The following is a 19204-nucleotide window of genomic DNA, read 5'->3' as shown; positions in this document are numbered from 1 at the left end:
CATATAAATTCAACACATTTTTTTAATAAAAATCTTTCTCGATGATATAAAAAAGAACATCGACAAATTATGTTCAAAGAATTAATATCAAAACAGATGTCATAATTAGGATTGGCTACTTTAAGAAAGGGACAGAGAGATTTAATCCTCTCGCTCTGCACGTTTTTCTCATTCCTCCTTGTCAAGCCAAAATAAACTATAAAATGATAGTAACACAGTACATTGTAATATTCACTTTTTCCACGGTATCATATCATTGTAAATTACTTATGTGAAATTGTAGTGGCGTGCGACTTTCAAACCGGAGGTCACGGGTTCGAACCCCGGCCCGTGCAAGTGAGTTTTTGTAAGTAGAGACCTGTTTTAGTGGTACTTAAATATAATAACTTTTCGTATTATTGAAATAAAATATTTTATTCAAACAAACTTAATAATATAATAATTAAAACGAGTAATATCAATTCGTTTTTAATATTTATTCAATTATTTTAAATTATTTGAGCATGAAACATACTAGATTTATTTTTATCATTACAATAGAAAAAAAGCAAAAAATATATTCTTATAGATATTTTATTTTCAAACAAAAATAAAGCAAAAAGTTACGGTTAGATTCTGATGGCTAAATACCAAACAGCTACCGATACATTTCAATATCTGTCGAAATTTCCTAACCCGTTGTAACTGACAAAGAGTATAGATTTCGACGTAGCATGACGTAGCTAAGCAAACACGCACACATGCGTAACGTATAGGCCTGTAAGAAGGCACCATCATAGGTTTACCTCCGATTCCGTTACTACTCAATGGAGTTACGACTCAACGTTTATTGGATATTAAAATTTTACGTAATTCGGAGCGCTGCGCGAAGTGACATAGGTCTTACCTCTTTGAGGCACGACGGCCATCTAACATTACTGGCATAAAGGATGCATTTATGACTTTGACGCATGACAGAAAGAGAAACGGAACTGCGTAAAATGGGCGTTTGCTGTTGAATTCATAAAATCAAAAATCGATAATAAATCCATCGGTAAAGGATAATAAGTTAATATTTAGTTCTTTGAAAGTTAAGACGAGATGAAAACCTTTGCTGTAAGGTGGGTTGTGCTGGATATGGATGTGTTTTCTAGTTGCACGAAGCTAAAACCGAAAAATGAACACGTAAGTTTGGATTTATTTTCTATCGAGAAAATTTTAAGCATTCGTGTTTCGACTACTACGAAATGTCTTATCATATAGTCAAGAAACATATATCCGAAAATCACTACTGTTTGTTTCCGGGGCTAGCCACTGCCACCTTTCTAAGATCCTGTTATTTTTCGATGCACGGCCTTAAGTAAATACGTTCATTTTGTAGCTTATTAAAGAGGCTAGCTTTGGTGAAAAACTTGGAGATGTCGCTGACGTGAAAGTACTTTGTATAGCAATATATCCTGTAATTGATGTCATATGATAGTCTTCATTATACTTGGTCAACCGGATCTTGACAGTAGAAAAAGGCGGCAAATTTGAAAAATGTAGGCGCGAAGGGATATCGTCCCATAGAAAATTTGAATTTCGCGCCTTTTTTTTTACTGACCAGATTTGGTTGACCTGCTATATATGCACAATATACGTGACGCACGCTACAATCCGCTAGCTAGAAAAAAAGATTAAAGAAAAAGAAAAAAAAACGAAATATGATCTTTTCGTTTTTTTTTACAAAGTAGGTACTATAAAGTTTCGGGTGTGGAAATATACATGTATTAACAACACATAATGTGGCCTTCTATTATGAATAGAAGGCCACATCATCAAAAAAAATACAAGCCAAACCATGCTGGAGGCAGATTCACTTACCTTATCCTGGCATAGCCTTATTATTATTTGTATCTCCGTTACAAACTCTCGGGTTTTAAGCCCGGTCATTTATAAGGCGTGCGTGGGGATATAGATCCAACACGTAGAGGCCGTTTGGAGAGCTTTGATGTCATGTAGAACGCCTGCTGGAACCCATTCATGGGTACATAAATAGATACCCATAAACCGGTTTCAGCAGGCATTGGAGGCTATTGTAGAAAAATGGAAAGAGTCCTGGGCTATGGTTTAAATTTGGCTGGAAAATAAGACTGGGCTATTGCAAAGAGTTGCGGACACCTGCCATAACATTGTGATATACAGTGTTATCGAGGCAGGCGGTGACTCGCCACTCGCTAGATGGGCACCTGATGCGCCATCGTAAAGACGGCCAGGCGCAACACCGGCGTGAGCGGCTCAGGGGTGTCGAGAGGTGTGCTGCGCTTTCTCCGAAGTTACTCGCGGCGTTATGCCCTTTAACACTTCCACCCCTGGAGCATATAGCTCTAACGACTCCTCTCTGGACGGCCAATTAAGGCAAGCCAGAGCCGAGAGTCCTGCGGGTCCCCTTGGGGTCCACTCCGACCGAAGAAGACACGCCGGAGACGGAGACCCTGACCGACTCTCTGGAGCACTCGGGTCCGTGGGGTCGTTACTCCCCAACAGCTCGCCACAAGCTGCCCTGCGGGCTTATTATTATTATTATTATTATTGGGGTGGTATCGGGCCTTTGAGTGTCACGTCGACCAAGTATTGATCTATTGTGACGGCCCTTTAAAGTTCATTACTAATGCCCGTTGCATCCAGAAAATTACAGATGCTTTGGGCCGTAACGTTCTGTACCTCATAGGGTTGCAATACATGCCGCCCTAAGTAGGTACTTCTTTTTGACATTAGTGGTCCACAGGAACAGAGAATGTGCATTGCAGTCTCCTCTGACTCCTGGCAGAACCTGCATGTCGCATCTTGTTTCTTGCCAATTTGAAACATGTGCTTGTTCAACTTACAGTGTCCAGTCAGTATTCTAGTCACCGCGCAAGTTTTGTGCCTTTTGAGCCCCAGAAGCTCCTTAGCGATTTTGCTGTTGAACCCTTTGATTAGAGCTTTCGAGTGTACTTGTCCTTTAGCGAACTTCCACCAATCGATTGCTCTCTTTTTTTCTAAGTCGCTGAGCAGAGAATATGCATCCCGTTTTGTGATTCCACAGAACGGTTCTGGGCCGACCAGGGGTGTGTCTGCGCCCTTTCTTGCAAGTTCGTCTGCTTCTTCGTTTCCGTTAATGTCGGAGTGCCCTGGTACCCATCTAAGTGTGACTTTGTTGGAGTTAGCCAGTGCATTTAGGTTTGTTTTACAGTTCTGGACTAGTTTTGAGTTTGACTCAAGGGATTCTAGTGCCAGCAGAGCAGCCTGGCTGTCTGAGTTGATGTAGATATGTTGGTGTCTTAGGTTTCTGTCCAGGTTAATCTCCGCACATTTGTTGATGGCGAAGACTTCTGCCTGGAAGATTGAGGCCTTTGTGCCCATGCTGACGCTAGCTCTGAGCTTAGGTCTCTCACCATAGATCCCACATCCTACATGATTTCCTTTCTTTGAACCATCCGTGTACCAGATGTGGCTTCCCTCTTCAACGTACATTTGGTTGTTAGTCCATTTGTCTCTAGGAGGTATTTCTACTGTGTACAGTTTGGTGAAATGACATTCGGTGTGCGTGTCATCAGTGGGCATGTTAAGGGTTTTATTTGCAAAAACCCAGGCCTTTAGTTTGGCTAGTGCTTGGGAGCGCCATTTTGGCCTATTTAGCGTGCATATTCTGTAGACGCACTGCTTGGCCTCCTTTTGCACCTGCAGATGGAGTGGTATAATGTCCAGCAGTGCATCTAGGGCCGCCCCCGGAGTCGAGGAGAAGGCGCCTGTCGCTGTTAAACAAGCCGTGCGTTGCAGGCTGTTTAGAGTTTCTATTGCCGTCTTTTGGTTGGTTTTGTTACACCAGACTGCGGAGGCGTAGGTGATAATTGGCCCCACTACCGCTGTGTATAACCACATAGCAATATTGGGTCTTATGCCCCATCTTGCTCCTGCCATTCGACAGCAAGACCACATGGCCATTTTCGCTTTTTGTATAATATTTCTCAGGTGAGGGTTCCAAGTTAACTTTTGGTCGAAAATAACCCCTAGATACTTGACCTCTTCTGAGAATGGTATTATTTGTCCATTAAGTCTTGGTTCTTTAAGCTTTTCGAGCTTTCGTTTCCTTGTGAATGGTACTAATACAGTCTTGCTCGGATTAATGGACAATTCATTTTCTCTACACCATTTGAATATTGTGTTTAGAGCTCCTTGCATTAAGTTGGATATTGTGTGGAGGCAAGGGCCTTTGACGATGACTACAAGGTCGTCGGCATATCCTTGTGTGTCAAAGTCTTGGCCTGACATAATTGCAAGAAGTTGGTCCACTACTAGGGTCCATAATAGTGGGGATAAAACTCCTCCTTGTGGGCACCCTTTTGTGGTATAAAATTCATGTTCTGTAGTATGGAGGGTCAGAGTGGCTACTCTGTTAGAGAGCATGCTATGTACCCATCTGGTGGTGGTTTCGTCTACTCCCTTTGATTTCATACCGTTGAGTATGGTCTCTGTGGGCGTATTGTCGAAAGCACCTTCAACATCAAGGAACGCACATAGAGCGGTTTGCTTTTCCTCTAGGGTTTTCTGCACCTTGTCAACCAGGTCAAGTAGGGCAGTCTCCGTAGATTTACCCTTTTGGTAAGCATGTTGGTTTACACTAAGTGGTCTTTCCACCAGGTATTTCGCTCTAATGTGCTGGTCAATGATTCTTTCCATCGTTTTAAGTAAAAACGATGTTAGACTAATGGGTCTGAAGGATTTAGGTTGTGAATAGTCCTTTTTCCCTGCTTTTGGTATGAAGCGTACCTTGACCCTAGTCCATTGATCTGGTATGATTCCCCACGCGAAACTTGCTCGGAATATTCTGACCAGATGCGGGAGGAGGAGGTCTTGTCCTTGCTGTAAAAGCGCTGGAAACACTCCGTCTTCTCCCGCTGATTTAAATGGTTTAAATTTTTCCAATGGCATAGCCTTAGTTAACATTCCAAAAAAATATGAATATTCCTGGGAATAAAAGACATGTTTCCGGGAATATTCTAATCGAACCTCACTACTCGTACCGCAGACGGATTGCGGACGAACTCACTTCGTTCTCATCTCCAATTCGCATCTTATGCGCTTATGGACGCCTGGTGCTTCTGCGATGTGTTGTTAATTTATTTTGTTTAATTTAATTGATTATAATTATGACATACACTTTAAAAAATTAATATCACACAACAAGCAATTTTTTTAAATCATTTTATCGAATTTTGAATAAGTACTAAAAATTGTTTTTTTTTTCTTACCTGCAAAATCGGCATTTTTTAATGATTTTAATTTTTTCGTTATATTTCGATTAAATTTGTTTTATAGACAGTCCCCTAATAATCATAATTACACCGTATGATGATGATGATGATCTAAAAAAAATGTTCCTTTGAGTTACGATAACGTATACGGTTTTTGCATATTCCACCGGATTGTTTTTTTTTGTTCCCAATTTGGGATTTCGTAAAAACAAAAATATATGTAACTTATTTCATTTCACTATTCTCTTTGGTAATAATTTCGTCCAGAATGAGGAGCCTTCAAACCAGCCAACTTTTTCAAATATAACGAAAAAAATCGAAAACCAAATAAATATTGGGCTTAATGTTTCTAAGTGCATTTTAATTTCTTAACACCAATGTATTCGTTACAAATTCCATTGGCCATTGCCAGGGCCGGATTAAGCATGTCGGGGCCCCTAGGCAGTGCAATGCTCGGGGCCCCCTTACAGTTAATTCTGCATACATAAGTTCAGTTGATCAGTACAGGGAAGTAAGTTTGCGGTTTTAATTTCAACCTTCAGGTGTCGGTTGAGCCGATCCGAAAATGCCGAACGATGTCTTTTTCGCTCTTGCGTGGACATAAAGGTTTTTTATATTAGTTTTTGCCGATTTCTCCTTGCGTCCAGTGTGGGGAGAGCTCTTTTTTTCTCAATAAGTAGTTAAATATTTTGCGAGGCTGAACAGCGATTGTCCGACCATACGAGCCACATGATTAAAATTAACCTAATAATAAATATTTTACATGTGTTTAAATGATTATTCATTAACCAGTCGAACTAACATGTAAGTACTGGGTAAATCGGAAAGCAATAAAAATCGCGAGCGCAGCGAGCGCGAAATTTTTTGTGAAAAAATTGTGAAAGCGTGTTAAAAAAGCCTAAAAATCCGAAGTTACCCAGTGAGGCCAGCTTTCATGCGAGGTCAAAGCCGTGCTTCAGGATAAGCTCAGCTAGAGCACAAACGCCAACAAATGTCCATTGTATTAAAAAGCGAGACCGCAGGCCGAGCTTGGCGCAGCCAGGCCAAAGGCAAAGCTAAAGAAGAGATTTGGTAGACGAACCAAAAATTGAGGTAAAAAGTGAGGCTAAAGGTCGAGCTCAGCAATCTTCACATACTTAACAAGCCCGAAGCGTACTTATAACCAGCGAGGTGAGCTTTCATGCGAGGAAAAAGGCTAAGCTTCTGAAATCAATTTTATATTTGTTAAAAAGCGACGCCGAAAGTCGAACTGTAAGAAAGCAGCGCTCTGATACGAACCAACCATCAAATGTTACTCAACAATAATATATGTGTCATACAAAAGTTACTCGGAGGGCCGAAGTTTCATTAATGAGGTTTTAGGCCCTCGGGAGCCTGAAATTCGAGCTCGATTTACAGACTTTAAAAGCTATAAAATAACATAATTTACATAATCATTTGATGATTGTGTGTCTGAGAAACTGATATTGGACATTAGGTATAAGTAGGTACCATAAAAAATTATTTATGAATTTTGGCCATATGAAACACAATTTTTTTGGCGCGCGCGGGGCCGCCGGGGCCCCCTAACCGAGGCGGGCCCCCTAGCCGAGGCGGGGCCCATAGGCAGTTGCCTACTCTGCCTTAGGGTTAATCCGGCCCTGGCCATTGCTACCAATTAGAAAGCGCGTCAATTGACAGTTCGAATGACAGGTCGGTTGCGCCGACAAATGTGTCGAATCTGTTAAATGGTCCGCACATGACCACATGTGTCACCCTTTAAAAAGGACCCTAATACTATTGGCGGTTACGACGCGAAAAGTCACAATTTGTATTGGAGATTTCTTAAGAATGTTCTAAACGCCATATACATTAAAGTATTTTGTATAGAATTACACATTGCACTGAGGGTGGTACCCCAGTGCATTGGATGCATTTTCTTTTGCATTTAATCACTGTTACATGTTTATTTTTATTCAATTTGCCGAGGGTGAACATTGGCAGGATGAAGTGGGTTCAGATGTATCGATATTATAGTTATGGTCTTTTGTGCGGGTCGGTATACAATACAATACAAATCGCGATGTGGTTTCAATGTGGTCACATTGCTGTACTAAATTATACTACTGTACAGTCAGCAGCAATAGTTGCTAAGCGGGCGAGGTGTTCAAAACGATCTTGACGCGACTTTATTGTTAAGAGAATAAGAGCGCGTCAAGGTAATTTTGAACACCTCGCCCGCTTAGCAACTTCTGCTGCTGACTGTACTAAATATTATTTGCTAACTGGGGGTTTTCAGAAAATTGAGAAAATGGGTACCATTGACTTTTTTTTTCGAAAAAGTAACAACTTTTGGGTTATTTCGACTCAGAATTACCGAAGACTAGGTATTGATTGAAACAAAGAAAAAATTGTCCGCAGTTTATCATTCTTTTGGATGTCAGTTTTGTGACGGTCCATAGTCCATAAGGACAAAATGTATGTGAAAAATTGAAAATGCATTACCTATATACTAAACTGTAATTTAACTGTAACCCATTGATAAAACTGTCTATAGGTATTAATACTTCCTAAAGGATGACTCATGATAGACCGGGCGGGGCAGGGCCGGAGCTTCCGGCGCTTCGTTTTCTATGGAAAGCACCACGTGATCACTGATCAGCCGTCATAGAAAAAACATGTCAGACGCCTCGGCCCGGGCCCGACCCAGTCTAGCGTGCGCCATCCTTTATCCTTAACTATTCCACAGAAAAGACAAATTTAAATCTAAATCTGTACCCAAGACAGTAATTTTTCCACTTTTAAATTTATTCTAAGCTTAAATCTGTACGACCCATTACGCTAAAGTGCAATATTAATATTGATATTGATACTTTGATGAAAGATATTGCAGTAAAATAATCATCAAATCATCTCGATAGTAGGGGAATAATTAGATTATGAGATACATCGAGGGGCCTAGAATACGTCCCTGAGGGACTCTCGGTTGCACTTTGACGTTTAGTTGGTTTAGTGTTGGTTTGGTGTAGTGGGGTGACATGTAATATGAAAGAAAGATGAAAGAAAATACATTATTTAACGCCACAGCATAGTACATAAAAAAGAAAGGCGTGTAGACATAAAGTTTGTCAAAGGACTGTCTCATTTCATTTCAAACAGAGAGAATCATACTATATTTGTCTTACACTAGTACTAGCACCCTAAAGAAAATTATGAGTATAGTTTTCCTGGTTCTTACTGACAGACAAATTAGTTTGACCAACTATAAAAAACCATTTGGACTCAAAAATACGTTGAATGATACTTTGTGGTCATTGTAATATTGGAATTCGACTATCTCCATCTCTAAAGCGTTATATGTTATATCTCCATCTCTACTAGATTTGGTTAAAAAATCGAATTCTGATCGAGTTTCGTTTACTGATGTAAAAAGTTCATACTAATTAAAATGTGATGATTTTGGAAATGAGTTTGGACAAAAAAGATGGTTCTTTTACTGCGTTTAATCATGACTACATAGTATTAAAACAAAGTCGCTTCCCGCTGTCTGTCTGTCTGTATGTATGCATAGATCTTTAAAACTACGCAACGGATTTTGATGCGGTTTTTTTAATAGATAGAGTGATGAAGGTTTATGTATAATTTGTTAACCCGTGCGAAGCCGGGGCGGGTCGCTAGTTAGTAATAAAAGATTTAATAACAAGTAATAATAGAACCAAATAGAGCTAAGTAACGACACTCGATAATTATTATGGTTTGTTATTGATTATTAATAAACAATAATATAACAAGTCTTAAGGGGGAGAGGTCCCGACGGACGAACTTAATCGAGGATGTGGTCATGCAGAAGGTACAAAATTAGTTAAGGGGAAGCAGATTCAGAACGTGAAATGAAGTTTGAAAATTTCTACTTATTTTATTAAATTTTATTGAATACAAGATTTATGACGAAGAATTCAAATTGCCTAGTATTGTTGTAATAAATATATTTAAAGATTATCTACAGAACTTGGCACCCATATTTAGAATATTTATTCTACCCGGTACGTTTGCCAAATTAAAATAACAGATAGGTTGAATAATTTGGTGTTCTCTTATGCCAAAAAAAAATTGCGCACGTTTTTTTCTCCAGCTATACGCCACTATTTCGTAAATTTTAAATTGTTAAGTGAGGCATGAGGAGATAGCAAATGACTCAACCTATCTGCCGTTTTCATTTGGCAAACGATGTACCAAACATCCTATGTATACATTACAATCAATCATCTTCGATTAAGTACAAATAGGGTACTTAATACATACGTATAAAGATGAACTAAATGGCACTAAACGTGGAAAATACATACACTCTTGGTTCCTTGTTGCACTTACTTACCATCCCAAGTGAAGTAATCCGGAGGGTGCATCGCAACCGCACCCTCGTCACTTAAGCAGTGGCTGCAATGTGAACAAATTGCATAATGTCTTGTTGACAAATCTCTGAGGTGTATTAACTATTAAGGTTATTCAGTAACACGTGGTAATCCAAAACGTCAAAAACACTCCTAGTTTAGTAGGTATATTAATTACGAACCCGCCGACAAAACGCCGATCTCATACAAGCGTAGTTATTATACAGGGTGTTTGGTACATCGTTTGCAAAATTAAAATGAATAATTTGCTATATTCTCATGCCTAGAAAAAATAAAAAACCGGCCAAGTGCGAATCGGACTCGCGCACGGAGGGTTCCGCACCATCAACAAAAAATAGAGCAAAACAAGCAAAAAAAAAAAGCAAAAAAACGGTCACCCATCCAAGTACTGACCCCGCCCGACGTTGCTTAACTTCGGTCAAAAATCACGTTTGTTGTATGGGAGCCCCACTTAAATCTTTATTTTATTCTGTTTTTAGTATTTGTTGTTATAGCGGCAACAGAAATACATCATCTGTGAAAATTTCAACTGTCTAGCTATCACGGTTCGTGAGATACAGCCTGGTGACAGACGGACGGACGGACGGACGGACGGACGGACGGACGGACGGACGGACGGACAGCGGAGTCTTAGTAAAAGGGTCCCGTTTTTACCCTTTGGGTACGGAACCCTAAAAACCGCACATTTTTGTTTTCGGTTCTGGATATTGAAATTTCAGTTCTACACCAATTTTTCGTAAATTTCAAATTGTAACGTGCGCAGTAGTGAGAAAAACCGTGGGATTTTTTAATTTCTAGGCATGTTTTTGTACTTGTATTATAAAGTATTATAACTATGTTAATATAGTAATTAACGGAATTTAAGGATCAAATAATTTATAAAGGGACCCACTGATTAACAGTCCGCCGGACGGTATCGGCCTGTCAGTTAGAACAAAAAGTTGACAGCTCCGAACAACTGACAGGCCGATTCCGTCCGGCGGACTGTCAATGAGTGTGCCCCTTAACAGTGACGCTATTTTTCTCCTTTTAGAATCCAAAATAGGTACTCGTGACTCTGAGTAGAAGTAACTTAAAAATTCCCAATAAAAAAAGGTTGTAGTGAACATTTTTACTGACTGTCGACCTGTAGACTATAGAGACCCTTTTTATTTACTCTCTCATTGAACCGCATGTCATAAGGGCCCGTTAAGTACCTCAAGAGAGCTACTTTTACAATATACAGCACTAGTCTTTTGTTTTTGACAGGAAAGTCATTTTTACACAGATTTATTTTGTATTTAACCTTTTGGACGCCAATGACCGATATATCCGCACCGTAAGTTCAACGCCAAAGACCGATTAATCGGTCACGGACCACAGAGCAACATCGACCTACGTGCATATACATAAAGTTCAACTTCAGTTTTGACACTTCAATGATGTGGCGTCTGAGTGACAGTTTTAGTGTTTGACACGGCGTGGAAAAGGTTAAAAGTTACACGAACGGGTGGCTTAAGATTTCTTAGATTTCTGTATGTATATGTTATATTAGCGGCGCTGTCGCTAGATCATATATGCTGCTTAAATCATCTGTACCAGGCCTGATGATGATGATCTATTTATCGAGATTTATCTTCCACAGGAGCGGCTTGCGATTGCGTCAGCTGACCGACGGCCGCCATCTTGTGCAAGTCATCTACACACCAAATGGCGCCATCCAGGACTGCGAGTACATCACCCAAGCAAAATATTCCAGAAACTTCCTTAAAACATTACGGAAAGAACTCAAACTCGCACTGGAAGAACAAAGTATTAAATTAACACAAAATGAAATAACGAATGAAGATGAGAAATATTACCGCCATTTTAGTAATGTCACGCTGCGGATATTGAGAAATGGGGAGACTCTGCCGATAGATGTCGCTAGTTGGTTGGACTTTGACAAGTTGAAGTTGGAATGCTTGGAAAGGCACGAGGAGCTGAAGTTTATGATGACCAATAAGAATAAAGTTTCAGACGCGACGCTTGCTAGGTAAATTTTATGTTATTTCTTGTGTTATAAACTGAAATAGATCTCATACACTAAAGAAAAAGTGTCCAAGTAAACCGGTGGCGGAGGCGGGAATCGCCACCCGGCCACTCGCCTCGGGTGGTCTAGTGGTACGTAAGCTGAAGATGCGGGTTCGATTCCCGCCTCGGCCACTGGCTGTCGACCGTACAAAATTTTATTTACAATTATATCATAAGTAGACGCTCACAATTCGCGAAACTCTACAATACTTCTATCTGCTTCTACCTCACTTAGATTTTTATATGTGGCGTAGTGAGGACTGTTTCGTTATATCCACATAAATAAACACACACACATACGAGGGGCGACTGAAAAGTTCGAGGCCTTAGAAAAAAATCAAAGAGAGTATTTAGGTAGAGTCTGTTCGGAAAGAGAAGAGTCGCGTGGAATGTATTGGACCCCATAAATTCCACGACTCTTCTCTTTCCGAACAGACTCTAAATGTTAATCATTAATCTTTAATAATCGTTAGTAATGGCGGCAATATTTAAATTGCCACAGAGGCGGAGAAATAAGTAGCATAGTTTTTTTTTCTTTTTTTACTAGTTTTGGCCGCTAATATTTCAAGCTCCCCTCATATATTCCACATTAAAACTGACCGTCTGCACTCTGCGCTGTATTAAATGTGTCTGTTTAAGCGCCTAAATAAAAAAATACGTAACGTTCCGCGCTACGCCACATTACTATTTTCACGATTATCACGGCCATCGATGCAATGACCTATTCCACGTTTCCGACACTTCTGAACATCGCCACACCACTGCTTCGTATGTATTTGCTACATATATACTTATATATCTTTAAATAAGTCAAAAAGATCTATAGTACGCCGTTAGTCGTGTTGCCAATAAAAACGGGAAATAAAAAAAAAACTTCTCTTTCCATACCAATTTTTTTAACGGTTTTCTAATCCTAAATATTTTTATTTTATTTTATTTTAATGGGAAACAAACAGCTTACAATAGGTATGTATGATACCTATTGCCTAGGTACTACATTAATAACCAATAGGTACAAAATATAAATAAATATGACAGACAACAAAGCTGACCAAATCATCTTATGATAAAGTTTTACATATTATATTTTACAAGATTAAACACGAATCGCGTTTTTAATCTGAATATTTACACCCAACAAGGTAGAAATCATATTAAAAATAGTTACTAAACACTGAACTAATAAATAATAATATTATTGAATATAAGTAGTGATTAAAAAAAGTAAATAATTTTGAATGACGCGTGTCTAACATATAAAAAACTTAATCTGATATTCCTTCCTACCCTACTTAAATATTCTTAATTATTTAATATGTATATCTTATAAAAATAAGAAAATTAACAGATCTAGATTTTAAAAGGAAAAAGATGAAGATAATATCTTCACCTTTTTCCTTTTAAAATCTAGATCTGTTAATTTTTTTATTTTTATCTAACAAACTTGAAACATAACTGTTTTATATCATCCTATCATCATACTTACTCAGAACTTATCTACAATTTTGAAATCATTTTTCAATTTCAACTTTGGTTTGGGTTCAATTTCTTTCTCAAGAACAAGAAGTGTAACGCTCTTACGGTAAATGTCGCTCGGGTCCCCTCGACCCATATGGTGGAAATATTTGCTGGCTATGGATGAGGTCTTGGTGGCTCAAATGGCAGAGCGCTGGAGTAACGATCCAAAGGCCGTGAGTTCAAGTCTCACCCAAGACAGTAATTTTTCCACTTTTAAATTTATTCTAAGCTTAATTTCTTTCTCCTCTTTAAAATATAGGTTCTTAATAAAATATCAGTTAACTTGGCTTAAAGGACTCGTATCCAGGCCATAATTGTTAAAAAAAAGTCAGTTAACTGAGTTTCCCGCCGAAACTGTCACTTAATTTTTTTAACACTAACCATAGACTAACGAACAGGTCACGGAGGTCTTTGAAAGAGAATTTCATAGTCCCCGGAACGAAATGGTGCGGCGCCGGCGACCTGGCAGAGAAGTACAGCGAACTCGGCATGAATAGGAAGGAAGATACCTGCTGTAGGGCTCACGACAACTGCAGACTCAACATAGGCCCGTTCAGACGAAGATTCGGCTATTTCAACTTTAGGCCATTCACGATTTCAAACTGCGCATGTGATAGAAGGTTTGTTTTTTTATTTTTTTATCACGTTTGAGCAGCTTTAGGTCACGTTTTACGAGACCGTTTTTGGAACTTGTTGAGTGGGGATCTTGGTATTTTGGTGGTGGATTTTTACATTGTAAATTACACAAACATTTGTAAATAGAAACCTAACATTGTGTTCTATAGATTGTTTTGTCAATAACTTGATCTTGAAACTATTTAATGTTTTGTAGGGCATTAAGATTAAAAGGATGGTATTTTTTATTAACACCGATTACATTCCGAGAAGTCGTTAGGGGTATCATAAGGATCTTAATTAGGGCTCTATATCATAGGATTTTATGTAGCTATTAACTGAGTCGTAGATGCTTATGCTTAAACAGGTTGAGCAGTGTTTGCGGCGGTATGGTTTGGTTCCATAAAATTACAAAATAAATATTTAAAAAGCTAATTTATTAGAGGAAACTGTTTATAATCAAAATATGCATTGCGGAAAGTATTAAATCAATAACAGTTAATCAAAACCCTTTCTGCTAATAAGATTCCATTCGGCGTCGTAGAGACATACATGTGCTTTCCCTTCTCTTTAACGTCCTTTTCTCTCCTTCTTCTCCCCCTTATCTCTCGGAGAGATTTACATTTTTAGCAGACGGCAGCGGGCACCGGCTCCGCTCCAGTGCAGATCTCTCTCTGGCTATCCCACCACACAAACACCGGTCCTATGACAAGTCTTTTACTGTGTACTCTGTCAAATTATGGAATTCCTTACCGTCTTCTCTTCGAAAGTGTCAATCGGTTGCATCGCTAAAGGCGAATTTAAAAAAGTTATGGCTTTCTGACGGAACTTGAATCTAAAAGATGTATGCGGTTAGGTAGTTTTAGTATATATGTATTATATCATATAGAATGTATTATATGTATTATATATTTCAAATATATATAGCTGTTTACATATTTGTTATATTTCATATCCCATACTTTGTATATACTTATAGTAGGATATAGGTTTGACCTATCTTGTAGGATATTAAATCTTTTATCTTTATGCCGATTAGTACAGCTTTTATGTCTACCGTTCTCCAATTCTCCCTCAATTGCTCAAGGGTTAACTGGAAGAGATCCCTGAAAGGGATAAGTTCGCCTTTGTACTAATGATGTGTGTTCTTTCATGTTTTATGTTTCTTTTTGTACAATAAAGTATTTTACTACTACTACTACTACTACTAGATTCTAATTGTTTTCCAAGGTTTGAATTTTAACCATAGAGATGCATATTAGCTTTACTTTAACTTTTTAAACTAAAATCTGCAAGCTTTTGACAGCGATGTTGATACCACATACTGTTATTTTAAACGTCATAATTTAATAGAAGTTTGACTCTATATCAAAAGGCAACGAGAACATTAAAATAGTCATAAACAATAATAGTGTTTGCACGAGTTATTTCTGTCCAATCAGAAACATCTGAGCAAGATGCGTTCAGTTTAACGCAGCAACACTTTACTGATCTATAAAACCATAAACTAACGTGATCGATAGATCATTCACAGCGTTGGCAACTTTATAGCCACGGATTAAAACCCGGATACTGTAAATTTTTGCTAATCAATAATGACCCTCATTTACTAACTGAACGATCCGAAAAAGAGAATTAAACCAGAGGATTGTATCTCACTCGCACTAGTATTATCATTCGGTTTTATTTCGGTAGGTTTCGCCAAAGATTTGGTTTCGGGGAAAAAATGCCGAACCTTTCGGCCGTGCCGAAACTGTATTTTCGATAGTGTCCGACCGAAGTTTCGCTTTCGGTTGGTTGCGTAATGTTTCGGCCGAAGGTTCGGTTTTGGCAAAAAAAAAAAAAGAATGAGAACGAAATGCAATCCACTAGATTCACTACTCACTCCGGAATACATATTCCTCCATGCTGTATAGCACTCTGAATCAGATGAGTATACAAATTTATCTTTACCATCAACAATAATCTATCTTCGTTACTCAAAACATAGTTATTACGCGTTAAACATTTCTCCGTCGGCATATTTAAGTTTGTGGCGTTAGATTCTAAACGATCTCTTTTACGATTATTATTTTAAATCATAAAAACACGTTGGTGGTCTGTCGTTACGAAACGTTAACGGAATGGGTCATTACAGGCGGTGGTTACCTGGTCAAGAGTCCTTAGAACGCCGTTTTAAGTTCAGTTTCGTCTTTGTTTATATGCAAAGGGCCATAATAAACAGAGTAAACGGCCCTAAACATTTCCGCGACTTGCTGCCCGATTCGAATACGCCAAATATTACGTTTTGATACGATATGACTGACATATCTAATCCATATCGTATCTAAACGTTATATTTGACGTATAAGCTCGAATTGGGCCGTTGATTTCGAAGCTTGTTCCCAGACTTTTGTAACTTTAACCCCTCCACACTCGTGCGCAAATCGCGGCTTCGCGAGTGTGGAGGGAGCTTAACTTGTAACGATTTTTGTAACTTATCATCGCGTCCTCATTTTTGGGTGTAATTCATTCACTAATGTATAGTGCCCTTAACAATAAACAATCAAAACCGTTACGAAAACGGCATTTTATGGCATTCGAAAACTGTAAATAACCACGGCTGAAAAGTAGAAAAATTGACAGAAAAAAACGTGACGCCATGGAGTTACTGAGAGTGCCAGGGACAAAGTGGTGTGGCAAGGGATATTCGGCGACGCGGTACTCCCAGTTGGGAGGTTACACACGCACCGACCGCTGCTGCCGCGTGCACGATCTCCGGTGCCCCTTCTGGATTGGGGGCATGGAGAAGAAATACGGACTTTTCAACTGGCGTGTGAACACGCTTATGCACTGCCGCTGCGATGAAAGGTTTGTCTGGAAGTTGTCTATGGTTTTGGTTTCGCTTGTTCAAAATTTAAATTTGAAAAGTAAGTGTTGTGCATGCTTTGCAGGTTTATGTTTTTTTGCACTGTTTTATTTGTGCGGTGTCGTTTTCGTTTAATATTTAAATGTACTGCGGTTTTTTTGTATGTATACATAATGTTGTACAGTGGTGTTTTAGCTAGATAATCTTTCCCAGGAAACTTTTAATCTTTTAGATAATCAATTTCAACTTATGTTTAACTATTTTACGTCGAAAGTTGGACTACGGAGTTAAATGTCTCCAAATTACAGTTGCATATTAATAGAGTCATTTCCCAAACGAAGCGAAGAAATAGTAAAAAGTAAAAATAAATGGGTTATAAATGAAATAAAAAGTATACTTAAATGAAAAAAAAAAGGCTGTCGTCGGACGCGATAGGCGACGAGATTTTGGAAGGAAACAAAGCTATAGAGTAGATGTAATGATATTATTTAATATTTATTATTGATATTTTTCAAGGTATAGTTTAATTAAAGTTACCTTGCGTTAGTCTAAATAAATAATTCGAAGAAGAAAAACACACTAATTTAATTTGCAAAAACGATTCTCACCAATTACACTGGCTAATGAATAATTGTATAAATTATTTAAATGAGTTCTCAATCTCATCTCGCTCAATTTTAATCTACTTGTTAGGTACTCTAACTAAATCTTGTAAAAAATCAAATCCGCTTAGCCGATTGACGATAACAGCACAGACTCAAATTACCGATATCCGAGAGCAAGTAAGCAGTTTAGGCTTTTTATCGGAAGCTTATATCTTATTCATTCTATTAAAAAAACACTAATGGCTTTGGGCACGACAGTGTTGAAATTTGGCGCCTGTGGGATGTCCAGTTATTAAGTTAAAATTTGATGAGGCAGATCGCAGATAGTTTAATACATGTTCAAATCGAAATTTTTCCCCTAGCATTCAGATTAGCGAGAATCGTAAAGGAAGATGCAGATCTGTATTCATATTATATCATGCGTCTGCGGTGAAGTGGCTTATATCCTACTTTTATCACACATCGACTCTACGCCATTTCTGTTCCCAGAGACAATTAGAAAAACCGTGATACCATCTCCGGGCCTAATTGGTGCTCGTAAATAACGTTCCGTCTGTTTGGACCACAACTGAAATAATAAATAACTTAGATTATTGTTATTAAAATTATATACAGTACAACTGGTGAACTGGGGTTGAATCAGGACTGGGATGAATCCCAAACCATAGAGAAATATAGTAAGACAAGAGTGCTCACTCCATACATCAGTAGTTTTGGTACGGTCAGCCATGAAAGTGGTCTACCACTTTTCGACTCTATAAATCAGATGACAGGGTCGAAAAGTGGTAGACCACTTTCTTGGATGACTGTACCAAAAAGACTATTATTTTCATAGTCGACATCTAGCATCGAGTAGCGGAATTATCAGTACTGCTACTTGACATTCTTGACAATAGATGTAGCACCGACCGGAAAGTCTTACGTTGTCAACATAAGACCTACCTACCCACCTAACCTTGATTATGCAACGTTAGGTACCTCACTTATGTTTATTGTTCTCTTTTTCTAGTGACAACAAATACTAGGGTCTACTAGGGTCGACTTTATCAAGTTCTTTCGTAGTTAATTTTAGCGTTATAAAGCGTAAAAAATAAATGATTTATAGATTTATTAACCTCAAACTTCTTATAAAGAAACAGTCATCGATACTCCTAATTCATTCTGGTCCAAATCACACAATGAAGTCACCCGAAATCGACAAAAAATTGAAATGGGTATTTTATTGTGGGCATTATAGAACAGTATCAGGCGGGCCGATCTTTGGATGGCGACAGACATAATAGGCTGAACGTGGTCGTGCCATGGTCCTATTGATGGTAAAAAAAGTATAGATGCCATAAACACCTAGTTAGTTTTAATTTGAGGGTGCATTCAAAGATAATTCAAGTTTAAAATGATAAGCCAGAGTATTATTATTATACAAAATGTAAAAAAACCTGTAATTTTAAGGAAGAATAAGTATAGGTTTAGTTTTGTATGTAATAGATAGTGCTTATTTTCTTAGGGAACTATTGAATGGAAATCTTAAGATATAAATAATAATTTAACACCTGAGCAGCCAATAGGTAACATTTATTCGATATTTATTCGTATTTCCACATTTTCGCAATGAAACTACATGAAAAATGGAATCCGAAAGCCCTAATCTAACACAAGGTACACCCATTGTTGTTCCCGAACCTTTCCGCCCCGATAAACAAGAGAATAGTTATCTGCGACAAAGAAACCACCTTTCCACCCTCGGTTCATAATTTATGTATTGTCAGACAACGTATTTAAGCGCATTACTCACACATTATAAATCGCGCGATAACGGAACGCACCCGTAAAGCCAATATGGCGGTTGACAATTCTTTGACAGCGCTTTTGGCGCGAACGGACGTTAATCGTTATTTATGGTTTTTATTTTTCAGTACAACT

The 19204-nt window shown here is 38.4% G+C and overlaps 1 protein-coding gene and 1 non-coding gene across 4 annotated transcripts in view; both read left to right on the top strand.

The window, feature by feature from the left end:
• Positions 1–19204, top strand: part of LOC134659515 (uncharacterized) — a 112111-nt gene that overhangs the window by 76159 nt on the left and 16748 nt on the right. Inside the window, exons 3-5 of one of the 3 annotated variants that reach the window (XM_063515174.1) lie at positions 11271–11660; positions 13615–13836; positions 16457–16681. In XM_063515174.1, the coding sequence (XP_063371244.1) occupies positions 11271–11660; positions 13615–13836; positions 16457–16681 (837 nt within the window). The remainder of the gene's footprint in view (positions 1–11270; positions 11661–13614; positions 13837–16456; positions 16682–19204) is intronic. The other 2 variants (XM_063515175.1, XM_063515176.1) reach the window with 2 other exon arrangements.
• On the top strand, positions 13342–13414 carry Trnav-aac (transfer RNA valine (anticodon AAC)). The gene has a single exon. It is a non-coding gene; the product is annotated as a tRNA-Val (tRNA).

This window comes from Cydia amplana, chromosome 25 (genome assembly GCF_948474715.1).
Source record: "Cydia amplana chromosome 25, ilCydAmpl1.1, whole genome shotgun sequence".
Taxonomy (NCBI): domain Eukaryota; kingdom Metazoa; phylum Arthropoda; class Insecta; order Lepidoptera; family Tortricidae; genus Cydia; species Cydia amplana.
This window is presented reverse-complemented; position numbering and strand designations above follow the sequence as displayed.